Below are 12,461 nucleotides of genomic sequence, written 5' to 3' on the forward strand. Positions count from 1 at the left end.
AACCCACTGAGCCACTGGGCACCCCAAGAGAAACTCTTATTTTCATTTACTTCAAATGCAATATTCTGAATACTACACTACTTCTGACACTTCTGGTCACCACATGGGTACGCATCCAGCAATTCTCCAACACCAGCTGGGTGTCCTACAATTCAACTGACACTGTCCACCTGGAGAGAAGCCTCAGATCCCACAGGTTGAAAGCTCAGTCCTGTACTACTGCCCCCCACCCCACCAGATTGTGCTTCTGATCCACCAGCTATGAAACGGAGGTTCCCCAGACCCTCTTTTCAGGTGTGATTAACATGTTAGAATGGCTCACAAAACTGAGGAAAACATTTTACATATTAGAGTACCAGTTTGTTACAAAATGATGTAACTCAGAAACAACCAGATGGAAGACATGCTGAGGGCAAGGAATGCGGAAAGGGGGCAGAGCTTACATGCTCTTCCTGAGTAAGATTGCCACTCTCCCTAGCACCCCTCATTCACCAGCCTGGAGGCTCTCCAAACCCAGGATTTTTGTGGAGGCTTCATTATATATGTGTGATTGATTAAATCACTGGCCTTGGTGATTGAACTCAATCTCCAATCTCTATCCTCTCCAGAGAGGTGGGGGTGGGTGGGGCTGGAAGTTCCAACCCTCTAAGCAAGAGGTTGGTTCCCTTGGCAACCAGCTACCATCCTCGGGTGCTTTCCAAAAGTTGCACATTAACATAAACTTAGGTGGGGTTGTATGGGGAGGACAATCCTTTCACCGTTGAGGTCCTGGAGCTATTTCAGGAATCCATGACAAAAGACCAAATTTTAAAAGATGCTCCCATTGTTCTTACTCTCCTGGAAATGCCAAGGATTTTAAGAGCTATGAAAGAAATCTTGGACCAACACCAAAATATAGAATAAACCACAATATCACAACTACTCAACTATATACCTAAAAATGTTAAAAGTGGCAAATTTTATGTGTTTTTACCACAACATTAAAAATTACCAAGGGGGAAAAAAAAAAGTGGTGCCCAAGCTGCAGAGTGACTGGGAAGCTCCCTCCTCACTGTCAAGGAGCTTGTGGCATAGTATAGAGCCACAGGATCACTCTATGTGTCTGGATGGCTGGCCCAGAAGTCAGTCCCTGGAGAGACTGGAAACAGATTCAGGGTCCTATTCCACAGGCATTGGTGCTGCTTCTAGAGCTAGTCCCCCGACCTTCCCATTAGGAAGGATGGGGATCTCATTCAGTTGACTCTCCTTTCTACCCGGAGAAAATGGGGACGTTCATGGCAGTTCCTTTCTGTTCTCCAACTCTTCCTTTGCAGAGATTATTATTGTTACTAGAGAAGAGTGATTTTCTTTTCCTAGAAATTTCATCTTCATTCCCTGATAGTAGATAGATTTCTTTCTTTTTTTTTTTTTTTTTTTGTTCATCTTAAAGATTCTCTACCTACTAAATCCCATACTGCAGCCTGTGCGATATTCCTTAAGGAATGCCTCTGCACCCCCTTGCCTGGCTCTCCTTACTTTGATGTACCCATCCCTGTCCAGCAGTATTCACATCTTCATTAATTATTAAGATCTGCTATAGTTTGCTGCCAGTAGGTTGTAAAGGAGTGAAAAATAGTATTAGCATTCTTTTTCATTGACACCTGGGGGACAGCTATAAACATAAAATACTCAACCATTACCATTTTGCAATTTCAAATAAAATAATTACTTTAAAATATTTCAAAATGAGGGGTACCTGGGTAGCTCAGTCTGTTGAGCATCCAACTCTTGATCTCAGCTTAGGTCTTGATCTCAGGGTTATGCTACACAGTGGGCGTGGAACCTACTTAAAAAAAAAATTCAAAATAAGTAGCCCAGACCATGAGTGTCAGAACTTAAAACAACCATGTATGTTAGACCTCTTCATTGTAATTTATCAGGGCAGAAATTCAGGTGGCCTGGGGATCCCACGTGCAACCAGCAGTTTTGTTGCGACTGAGCCCTTAAGCTATGGGGTTTGTGCTAACTCTGGGCAATTAGTGTCAGAAGTTAAGTCAAGTCGTAGGATATCCCATTCGTGTGAAAGAATTAAGAACTCATGTTAGAAAATGACACACCATCTCCCCTTGATTACTAGCCAACTACAAATTTAGGAATTCCCACAACCCCCTCAGTTTCCATAATTCAGTAGAAAGACCTACAGAACTCAGTAAAGTGCTATACTTCTGATTCGTTTATTATGAAGGATGCAAATAAACAACCAAATGAAGGGGTACATAAGGCATATTCAGGGAGTAGGTCTGCGGCTTCCTTACCCCCTCCAGGCAAGTGACTGTCCCAGCACATCCACGTGTTCACCAAACAGGAAGTTCCCTGAACTCTGTTGTTAAGTGTTTTCATATGAGCTTTCACTGCAGGGGCATGGTTAATTAAATCATTGGCCATGGTGATTGAACCCAATCTTCAGGCCCTTTTCCCCTCTCCAGAGTCACGTTCTAACTCTCTAAACACATGGCTCTTTCATTTAGTGACCAGCCACCATCCTGAAACTATTTAGGGGCCCCTCTAGGATTTACCCCATTAGCATAAACTCAGATATGGTGGAAAGGGTTTATGAGTAACAAAAGATATTTCTATTGCTTAGGAAATTCCAAGGGTTTTAGACAAAGATTAAGTATGTTTTTTTATTGTACCCCAGGCCACCCCCTAGTCTTTGATCTCATGGATCCCTTATAGCAAAAAGATCATATCTGTCTGAACGTAAGAGATAACAGCAGCATTTGGAAGAGTCAATGTGGGTAGAGATAAGAGGTTTCTAACGCAATTTCCCAATACATCTGACCATCAATATCAGTATTATAATTTTACCAACAATGTAGATATAAGACCATATTTCATTATGATAAACATAATCTGAAAAATAAAAGTCAAAAGATATCAGCCTATTACTAGAGTTCCATTCAGTCCAGGCCATCATATTATATGGAAATATATCCCAGGATGAGGCCACTCATGTTCATAGGCTTCCATTTGATCTCTGCAGTTTCCAAAAGCAGGTGTGGCTTCAGCACCATAGCACTACACAGCTTCACTCTTTCAGGCATCTGGTATAACTGAGCTAAGAGATAGTATCATCTCCTGTTTTGAGCCTCTTTCTAAGTGTTAATGAATTCGAGATTCCCTCATTATATAACTTATTTGTTTATTTATTTATTTATTACTCTAGCAGGTACTCCCCTCAGTCTACTCCCTAGAGTAGGGTTATACAGGTACAGAACGAGTGGGCTATTTTTACTATTACACATAGCTACATTCACTGTTAATCACGGTTTTCACAAATAGGGTAAAGGTATACTCCATCAGGTCCTTAGGAATTCTGACATAAGGATTTAAAATACAGTTTCTTATTTAGGAATCATCCCTGCTTCTGGAGCTTATAGCTGCAGCCTTGGTCCTGTGACCATTAGGTAAGAAAAAGAAAATTGAGGTGATAAGGGAAAGAAAGAAAAATTATAGTCATTAGTCATCTTCCCATGGGAAGAGGAATAATCATGCCATCATACTCTTCCAGTACTCTTCCCCAGATCCACCGGGGTGGGGGGGTAGTCTGTTTAGTGAGGACAATACCTTGTCTTCCTTATGTTGAGTATGAGCACGTACTCATGAAGGTGTGTAAGCCAGCCTTCATATCTTTATCTCTCCCCGTTTCAGATGAACAATGTTTAATGCCCATTCCAATTCTCTATCAGACTATTAGTATGAGGAAGATACTTCCCTACTTGTTTATGTGCCATAAAGCATGTTCCTTGTTCTGAAGAAATATGACTTGGTGATCCAAACCGGTGCAGTTTCTTCTGTCATGGTTATTTTATTGTACTTTGAATATTTCTATCTTCCACTGGGTAAGCAAAGTCTATTTCAAAGTCAATATCTATTCTTATTAAGACCCGTTGGCGGGGCGCCTGGGTGGCTCAGTTGGTTATGCAGCTGCCTTCGGCTCTGGTCATGATTCCTGGGTCGTGGGATAAAGCCTCACATTGGGATCCCTGCTCAGCAGAGAGCCTGCTTCTCTCTCTCCCTCTGCCTGCCACTCTCCTTCTTTACTAAATAAAATCTTTAAAAAAAAGTGTGTGGGGGGGCGCCTGGGTGGCTCAGTGGGTTAAAGCCTCTGCCTTTGGTTCGGGTTGTGGTTCCAGGGTCCCAGGGTCGAGCCCACATCACATCGGGCTCTCTGCTCGGCGGGAGGCCTGCCTCTCCCTCTCTCTGCCTGCCTCTCTGCCTACTCATGATCTCTGTCAAATAAATAAGAAAATCTTAAAAAAAAAAATAAATAAAGACCTTGGCTACCAGAATCATTTTCACTTGCCAACTGTGTTCTCCCAGGGAATTTGCCATATATCATCTGTAATCTTTTGTTGGCAGAAAGAATGGTTGTTCATGGCATTTTGTACTCCAGAGCTGCAAGAGGAGTATGTCTAGATTCAGGGCATATCTGCAGAGCTCCAGTGTCCGTGTATTTCATACATGCAGGTAGCCTCATCAAACAAGTACACAGGACTACCCATTAGTGAATTCCAAGCACCTTGTGAACCTGCAAATTGGTTCTTCCGATGGGCATCAACATGTTCTACGGTAATGCATCCCTCAAATTCTCAGTCGTTTCAATAGGGCCATGCCTCATAAGGGCATCTCTCTTATTTTACAATTTTTTCTTTATTTATTAGGTAATCTCTACCCCAACATGGAGTTCAAACTCATGACTCCAAGATCAAGAGTTACATGCTCTACCTACTGAGCCAACCAGGTGCTAGATACCCTTGGTAAATCTTCCATTGCTTTTTCACCTGACCATATGGCCAGGCCAATGGACACCATCCATGAGTCAGTATCATTGTTCAGTTCTTCAATCACCGCTGAAAAAGCAGCATGTAATTCAGCCAACCACACTGATTTGTTTTTACCCTCCTCAAAAACAATTTTTAGCCTTCTAAAGAGGATGCTGTCCATTTACCTTGGAACTGCCATCCAAAAACCAAGCAGCTCCTTTTTGGTCAGTTGAGAACTGTTTACAGGGCACTGTTAATAGAAGAGAATCTTGCAGCTCCTCATGTGGTCCCAAAATCAGTCCCAGGGGGAAAAGTCTGCTTGTCTTGCTTGTGAATCTACTGGGTAACTTGCTGCATTCCTCTGATGGCATATTCCTCTACAAACCATTTCCATTTTGTTATAGAAGTCTTCTGGGCACTGCCCCTCCCTATTAGTGTGTTTCTGTGACCTCACCCTATTATCAGTGTTATTTCTGGTTGAAAGATTATTTTTCATTTAAAAAATTTAAAATTATGGTTAAATGCACTTAATGTGAAGTCTACCATCTTAACCATTTTTAAGTGTACCGTTCAGTAGTGTTAAGTATAATTGTGCAACCAATCCCTGGAATTTTTTCATCTTGCAAAATTGAAGCTCTGTACCAATTAAACAACAACTCATTTTCCCCTCCCTCCAGTCCCTAGCAACCATTGCTCTACTTTCGCTTCCTATGAACTTGACCATTCTAGATACCTCGCATAAGTGGAATCATTACTCAGTACTTATCTCTTTTGTGACTGGCGTGCTTCACATAGCATAATGTCCTCAGGCTTCATCCATGTTGTAGGTAGTGTCAGAATTTCCTTCCTTTTTCAGGCTAATATTACATGTACGTATATACTACATTTTGTTTATCCACTCATCTGTGCATGGATAGTTGAGTTGCTTCTACCTCTTGGCTATTTTGTGAATGTTGCTACGAACATGGGTGTACAAATATCAGAGACCCCACTTTCAATTCTTTTGGATATATACCCAGAAGTAGATTGGAGATCATATGATAATTCTTTTTTTTTTTTTTCCCCCCTGAAGAACCACCATACTGCTTCCCTAGTGGCTGCACCATTTTACATTACTACCAGCAGTATACAAGTGTTCCAATTTCCCCATGTCCCTGGCAACATCTGTTCTTTTCTGGGCGTTTGTTTGTTTTGGTTCTTAGATAGTAAGCATCCTAATGGGTGTGAGGTTATATGAGTACTTATATACTTCAGTCACAGCGGCAGTTTCAATCAATGTCTAAGAGCAAGCTAGTAACTGCCCCTCAAATGAAACTCTCTAGTCCAAAGTCCCAGTAGTCATTACTGCGGGGCATTCACAGAGTTTGCCATAAGCTCCAGTTTACATTCCACATGGGTCTCTGGTATAGAAAATTCGCCATACCAGCACTCCAGTTTTTATTTTATATTGTGTGGGCTTGGGCAGTCTTACTTGTTGCCATTTAGCATGTCCAACTAATACTGCTTGAAGGGTGGATTTACATGCCTGGAGTTTCACAAAACTAGTTAGGGGAAACTTTGCCATATGCAATATCCACCCACCTAATACACTCAGGTAAAAGAGAAATACAGACCCAGTCACTTCATGTAAACATTCTAGTTTTCACCCAAATCTCTACTTTAATCCTATCAACACTTAACATTTCTGTATTCTCTCGATCTGATTACAGCTCCTGTTAGGGATGCACCAGTGGGTTTTGATACCGCAGTGCACAAGGTTCCCTTGTCTAGGAGTCCCAGAAACTACTCTTCTCCACTCCTGCCCATATGTGAAATTTAATCAGGCACCAAATGTATGATTGTATAGATAAACTTATAAACTCAGCATTTATAGGTTAGCCCTAAATAAAAACATTCAAGGTAAGCATTCAAAGAATAGAAATTGAAGTCAAAACTTCCATGTTAGTAGAGAAAAAAGAAAGGAATAAAGACAAATCATTTGATACAAGAGAATGCAAGAAAATTGGGAAAAAAGAGGCAAGAAAGGTGTGGTTAACAAGACACAATAAGCTGGCAGAAAGATATCTGAAAAATATTGAGCTACATAAGTATTAGATAAAACAGTAAGATAAAAATTTTATAGATAATGAGGATCATTACATAATAAACATGTTTATCAGAAATACATAGAAGTTCTCAATTTATATATCCAATGTAATCTTAAATTACATGAAGCTAAAAATGTGCATAAAGATAAAGGGAGATTGCCAAATCCACAATTATGGGAAATTTAAGAAACCATTCTCAGTGATAGATAATTCTATCAGATATAAATAGGACAAGCTAGATTTAAACATCTAGGGAAAGAATTCTACCCCCAGTATTTAGAGAATATATTTTCCTCTCAAGCATAAATGGAACATTACGCGCACGCGCACACACACGTGCACACACACAGGTCACAAAGCAAATCTCAGTAAACCCAAAGAATGGAGATCATACAAAGCATTTTAAGAAATAACCTCCAGGGACACCTGGCTGGCTCAGTGGGTTAAAGCCTCTGCCTTCGGCTCAGGTCATGATCCCAGGGTCCTGGGATAGAGCCCCTCGTCGGGCTCTCTGCTCAGTGGGGAGCCTGCTTCCTCTCTCTCTGCCTTCCTCTCTGCCTACCTGTGACCTCTGTCAAATAAATAAATAAAATCTATGAAAAAAAAAAAAAAAGAAATAACCTCCAAAATCTGTATGTTTGAAAATTTGAAAACATACTTCTTTATAATTTATGAGTCAAGAAAGGAAGAAATGAAAGTGAGACAATGTTGGGACCTGAACAACAGTGAAAACACACCATGTATCACAGCTCAGGACAAGGGGTTAACTAGTACATAGAGAACAAGTTTTAAACTTAGATACAGTAATTAGAAGAAACATTTTTTAAAACTCTTAAAGCACTGTCTTATCTAAAAATTTAGAACAAAAAAAATACAAACTGTAAATCCAAAGAATGTGGAAAGCAGAAAAGAAAGACAATAGTAGCAAATAAAATCAAGACAGAGTATCAATGAAGAAAAAAAGGCTGCTTCTTAGAAAAGATAAAAAACCTCTGGTGAGACTGGTTACAAAACAGAAAGCAAAACAGAACACCGCTATCCATAAAATAAAATTTCAAATTAAAGAAAAATTAGTAACTTAGAAAAGTGTATCCTACAAAAACCAAGTCACGAACAAAATTTTTTAAAATCTGAATAGATTCAAAACTAGCAAAAACTTAGGCAAAAATCTTCCCAGCTCAATAAGGGAATGAAGATTTTAAACCAATGCCTTTTATGCTGAGAACTGTAAAATTTCTAAGTGTGAGCAAACAAAAATAAATTTATTTAAAAATAAATACATCCTGACCAGGTAGGCTTACCTCAGAAGTATAATGAGAATAGAATCTGTTAGTGCAACTCATTTCATGAATTGATGTGATGCATTTAACTTATATTTATACACATTAAAATAAACTTAAAACCTTCCAAATATATGCATTAAAGTCGGAAATATAAAAATTCCTGTTTTCACCACCTCTTTAAACATTATGTAGCTGTTGAAGTAAACCAATGGAACACATATGCACATGTATATGTACACATATTACATACACAAATACTTCTCATGACTATTCAGTTAACTTTTCACATAGCAGCCTTTGAAAAGCTAAATTGTTATTTTAAAAAGCCCCCAAATACACTACAGGTTTTTTTAGAAAGTAGTTTTAGATGTCAGAATCTCAGGCAAAGCTATGTTCACCCAGTTACTCTTCACACATTCAGAGAATACTGTAAAGAGCAAATCTGAATTGTGTAATTTGTGTGAACCCAAAATGTTCTGTTTCCCTGAGATGTACCTCCTCTTCAGAGAGGAAGAGGCAAGGGCTTTAGCTTGTTCTGCTTGCTCAGGGGTGAGGAATGTCCCAGAGCTCTGTCCCCTTATTTTCCCTAAAGGTGACTTTCCGTGCAGTGTCTTTATATTAAAGGGCAGTACTACATAAAACTATGAGGCCTTTGAAGGCTGGCAGACTGAAGAAAATGGCGCAGAACAGGAAAATGGTGCATCCAAAGAACGACTCCCTCTTTTTCCTAGTCCGCTAACCAACTCCCCCCACCCCCCGCCCCAACCAGGTCTTCTCTTCCCCACTGATAAGTACAAAATTCTGAATACATTTTACGTATAAACCGCGTTTTTAAACTTCAAAATTGTTATTTCATTTTTCAGTGGTTTTTTTTTCCTGTTTGAAAATTGTTTAGGTTACTTGAATCAGAATGCACAATAATTTTCCTCATTAAGACTAATGAATTTTTTTTCTAAAAAATTTTTTTTTTAACTAACAGCTTTTCATTTCGCAACTGACCTTTCAGGAGTGAATTAAAAGACAGTAAGCCGGGGACAGGTCAAGAAGCCCAAGTTGAAAGACTTTCCCCGAAGGTGGCCCCCCGGGACCACCAGCCAATCAGGATTAGAAAGAGCCCCGCCAGGTTGCGCTCCCAGACCCAAAGGCACACACCCCAGCGTTCCGCTTGCGCAGCGGGGCCGCACACCGCGGTTCCGGGGCTCCGCGACGACGCGCTGCCTGACCGGTAGGAGCCGCCGTCGACGAGCGACGGGTGCCGTCCAGGCCACGCCGGGTGCCGTCCCCTCGCCTCCCCCCACCCCCGCCACCGATCCCTCAACCGGCGGACATGGTTGAGGCAGATCGCCCCGGGAAGCTTTTCATTGGGGGGCTCAACCCCGAAACCGATGAAAAAGGCCTAGAGGCCGCGTTTGGCAAGTATGGCCGCATCAGCGAGGTTCTCCTGATGAAAGATCGAGAAACCAGCAAGTCCAGGGGCTTCGCGTTTGTCACCTTCGAAAGCCCCGCGGACGCCAAGGCCGCCGCCAGAGACATGAACGGCAAGTCCCTGGATGGTAAGGCCATCAAGGTGGCCCAGGCCACCAAGCCGGCGTTTGAGAGCGGGCGGCGGGGCGCGCCGCCGCCGTCCCGCAGCCGCGGTCGCCCGAGGGGCCTGCGCGGGAGCCGCGGGGGCGGCGGAGGCCCGCGGCGACCCCCGTCCCGGGGCGGGCCGGCGGACGACGGCAGCTATGCGGGGGATTTCGATCCGCGGCCCTCTAGGGCCCCGCTGCCCATGAAGCGCGGGCCGCCACCGCGCAGGGCCGGGCCGCCCCCCAAGAGGGCCGCACCGTCGGGCCCGGCTCGCAGCGGCGGCGGCGGCATGCGCGGGCGGGCTACGGCCTCGCGGGGGCGAGACGGCTATGCGGGCCCGCCGCGCCGGGACCCGCCGCCTCTGCGCCGCGACCCCTACCTAGGCCCCCGGGAGGAGGGCTACTCGCCCAGAGACGGCTACTCGAGCCGAGACTACCCCCGCGAGTTTGCTCCCTCGCCCAGAGAGTACACCTACCGCGATTACGGCCACGCCAGTGCCCGGGACGACTGCCCGTCGAGAGGCTACGGCGACCGAGACGGCTATGGGGGGCGCGACCGTGACTACGCGGACCACCCGAGTGGAGGCTCCTACCGAGACCCCTTCGAGAGCTACGGAGACCCGCGCAGTGCCGCCACAGCGCGGGGGCCCCCGCCTTCTTACGGCGGAGGAGGCCGCTACGACGACTACCGCGGCTGCTCACCTGACGTCTACGGCGGCGGCCGCGACGGTTACGGCGGCGGCCGCAGCGACCGCTACTCGAGGGGCCGCGACCGGGTAGGCAGAGCCGACCGCGGGCTCTCCCCGTCCTTGGAAAGAGGGTGCCCTCCCCCGCGCGATTCTTACAGCCGCTCTGGCCGCAGGATCCCCAGGGGCGGAGGCCGCCTGGGAAGCCGCCCCGAGAGAGGGGGAGGCCGCAGCAGATACTAAGTACCAACAGACTTGGGACCAAAATGCCGTTTTCACAGAAACTAACGAAAAGAAGAGTCTGTGCCCTGGTCAACTACCCAAGGACTAGTACAAGGAAGAGTTGTTTTTACCTTTTAAGAATTTTCTGTTAACCTCCTCTCCATGATTTTTGTGCTTTTGGGAGGAAAAAGTTAAAACTCGTTTAATTGCGTTTTGGAATTGTTAACGTTTCTTTCAACAAGCTCATGTTAAAAGTGTAAGACTTGAACCTGCGTACTAGTCTTCTTATATTTTCAAGTAAAAATTCTTCTAAAGGCTTCCTCCCTTCTAAATTTTCTAAAAATGAGACAAACAGTTCTAAGATCTTTTACAAACGTCTCAAAAAATGGAAAAACGGATCATTCTGTTCATTCAAACCAACTAGATTTTTGGGGGAAGAGTGGGAGGGAATTAGTGTATGCTACTCTTTAAGATTTCAGGGTGTATCTTTCAAACCCAGGCTCAGTGTTCCCAATATTTTGAAAGAAAAATGACCAGCAGCAACAACAAAAATTACTTAAATGTTTATTTAAAGGAAGTTCTATATACTCTGTAAGTCTTAAAAAAAAAAAAAAGCAAGTGGACAATACTGGCCATATTTTGGGGTTTTTTGCCTTTACATTGGGAATGTGCAGGAATTCCTGATCCCTTTGTCCCCAAAATACTGTTCATATGTGTTGAACAAGAATGGAATACCAAATTAAAGATTTGGCCAGCCAACCACAGGGATGTGAAAATCCCAGAAAAACATCAATTAATAGCATTTATTTTCACCACCAACAAATTACTAAGAAATAAGTAGAAAATACATCACTAGTGGATTTGGGGATCATATGGCTTCCATTTCTAACTCCAAGCTACTTGCCCTTGGCTCTAGAGCCAGCTGCTGGCTCCCGTGGAGAGAAATAGGATTCTGCCCCCAGGGGTGGAGGAATCAAATGTGAGCAACATCAGAGCTCAGAAGCTCAGAGAGTTCTAAGAGAGCTTGGTATTTCAACATCTGAGGATTTCATCCTGGTATGAGGGACTTGGGTCTGCCTGTTCCCAAAAGGCAAAGGGATGGGTTGAGTGTACTGTTAACGCGGGCGGAAGGGCTTGAGCAGACAGAAATCAGAGAGGCTTCCTCCAGAGTGCCTCAGGAGGGATGTAACAACCTCCTCTTTCCACCCCAAGCTCAGGGCAAGAAACACCTTTTCCAGTCAGCACCTGTGGAATTTCCCATTTATTTGAGAGAGAGGTAATTGCACAGTCAAGGAGCTCCGGTAGCCGTCAGAGAAAAAGGACCAGGTTAAAATAGTAGGATTCATGTTCTGCGTAATAATTGCTGGAGGAAATAGATGGGAATTTGAACAACAAAGTACTTAAAGAGATCTGAATGTACCACACTCACATACACAACTCTAAAAATATGGTTTTTGACAAAATAATAAAGTAGGTGAATTACAGCAAAGGCTGCATTAGTGGCCCAGAAGATCAAATGCAGGAAATAGCTTAAAAATAAAGTCCAGAAATCAATCTGGCAAAAATGTGTAACAGCTTTAAGGAAAAGTTGTTAATGTTTATTAAAGGACCTGAAAGAAGACTAAATAAATGGGAGGTTTATATCATGTCGTGGTTGGGAACAGTTTTTATTGTAACTCTTCTCAATCTCACCAAATTAATTTGGAAAATCAATACAACTTCAAAGGAAGTTACAACATGACTTTTCCACACAGCTCTCTTCTCTTTCTCGATAATACCTATTTGTTGGTGTGATCAACGATGGAATACT

At 43.3% G+C, this 12,461-nt stretch overlaps 1 protein-coding gene and 1 long non-coding RNA gene across 2 annotated transcripts in view; one reads left to right on the forward strand and one right to left on the reverse strand.

The window, feature by feature from the left end:
* LOC309858290 overlaps positions 1-9,258 on the reverse strand; it is a 29,190-nt gene extending 19,932 nt beyond the window's left edge. The window contains exons 1-2 of the long non-coding RNA XR_014308126.1: positions 9,175-9,258; positions 1,736-1,822 (exon numbers count right to left, since the gene is read on the reverse strand). This is a non-coding gene — a long non-coding RNA (uncharacterized lncRNA). The remainder of the gene's footprint in view (positions 1-1,735; positions 1,823-9,174) is intronic.
* A 223-nt stretch (positions 9,259-9,481) lies between these two features.
* RBMXL2 (RBMX like 2) lies at positions 9,482-12,300 on the forward strand. Its single transcript, XM_082750962.1, has one exon. The coding sequence runs from the start codon at positions 9,503-9,505 to the stop codon at positions 10,670-10,672; it is 1,170 nt and encodes a 389-aa protein (XP_082607088.1). The 5' UTR covers positions 9,482-9,502; the 3' UTR covers positions 10,673-12,300.
* The last annotated feature ends 161 nt before the right edge of the window (positions 12,301-12,461 follow it).

The sequence above is a fragment of the Mustela nivalis genome, assembly GCF_964662115.1.
Source record: "Mustela nivalis genome assembly, contig: HAP1_SCAFFOLD_2138, whole genome shotgun sequence".
NCBI classification, from domain to species: Eukaryota; Metazoa; Chordata; class Mammalia; order Carnivora; family Mustelidae; genus Mustela; species Mustela nivalis.

Coding starts and splice junctions, on each gene's coding strand:
- RBMXL2 (XM_082750962.1), top strand. CDS start 9,503: ATGGTTGAGGCAGATCGCCCCGGGAAGCTTTTCATTGGGGGGCTCAAC.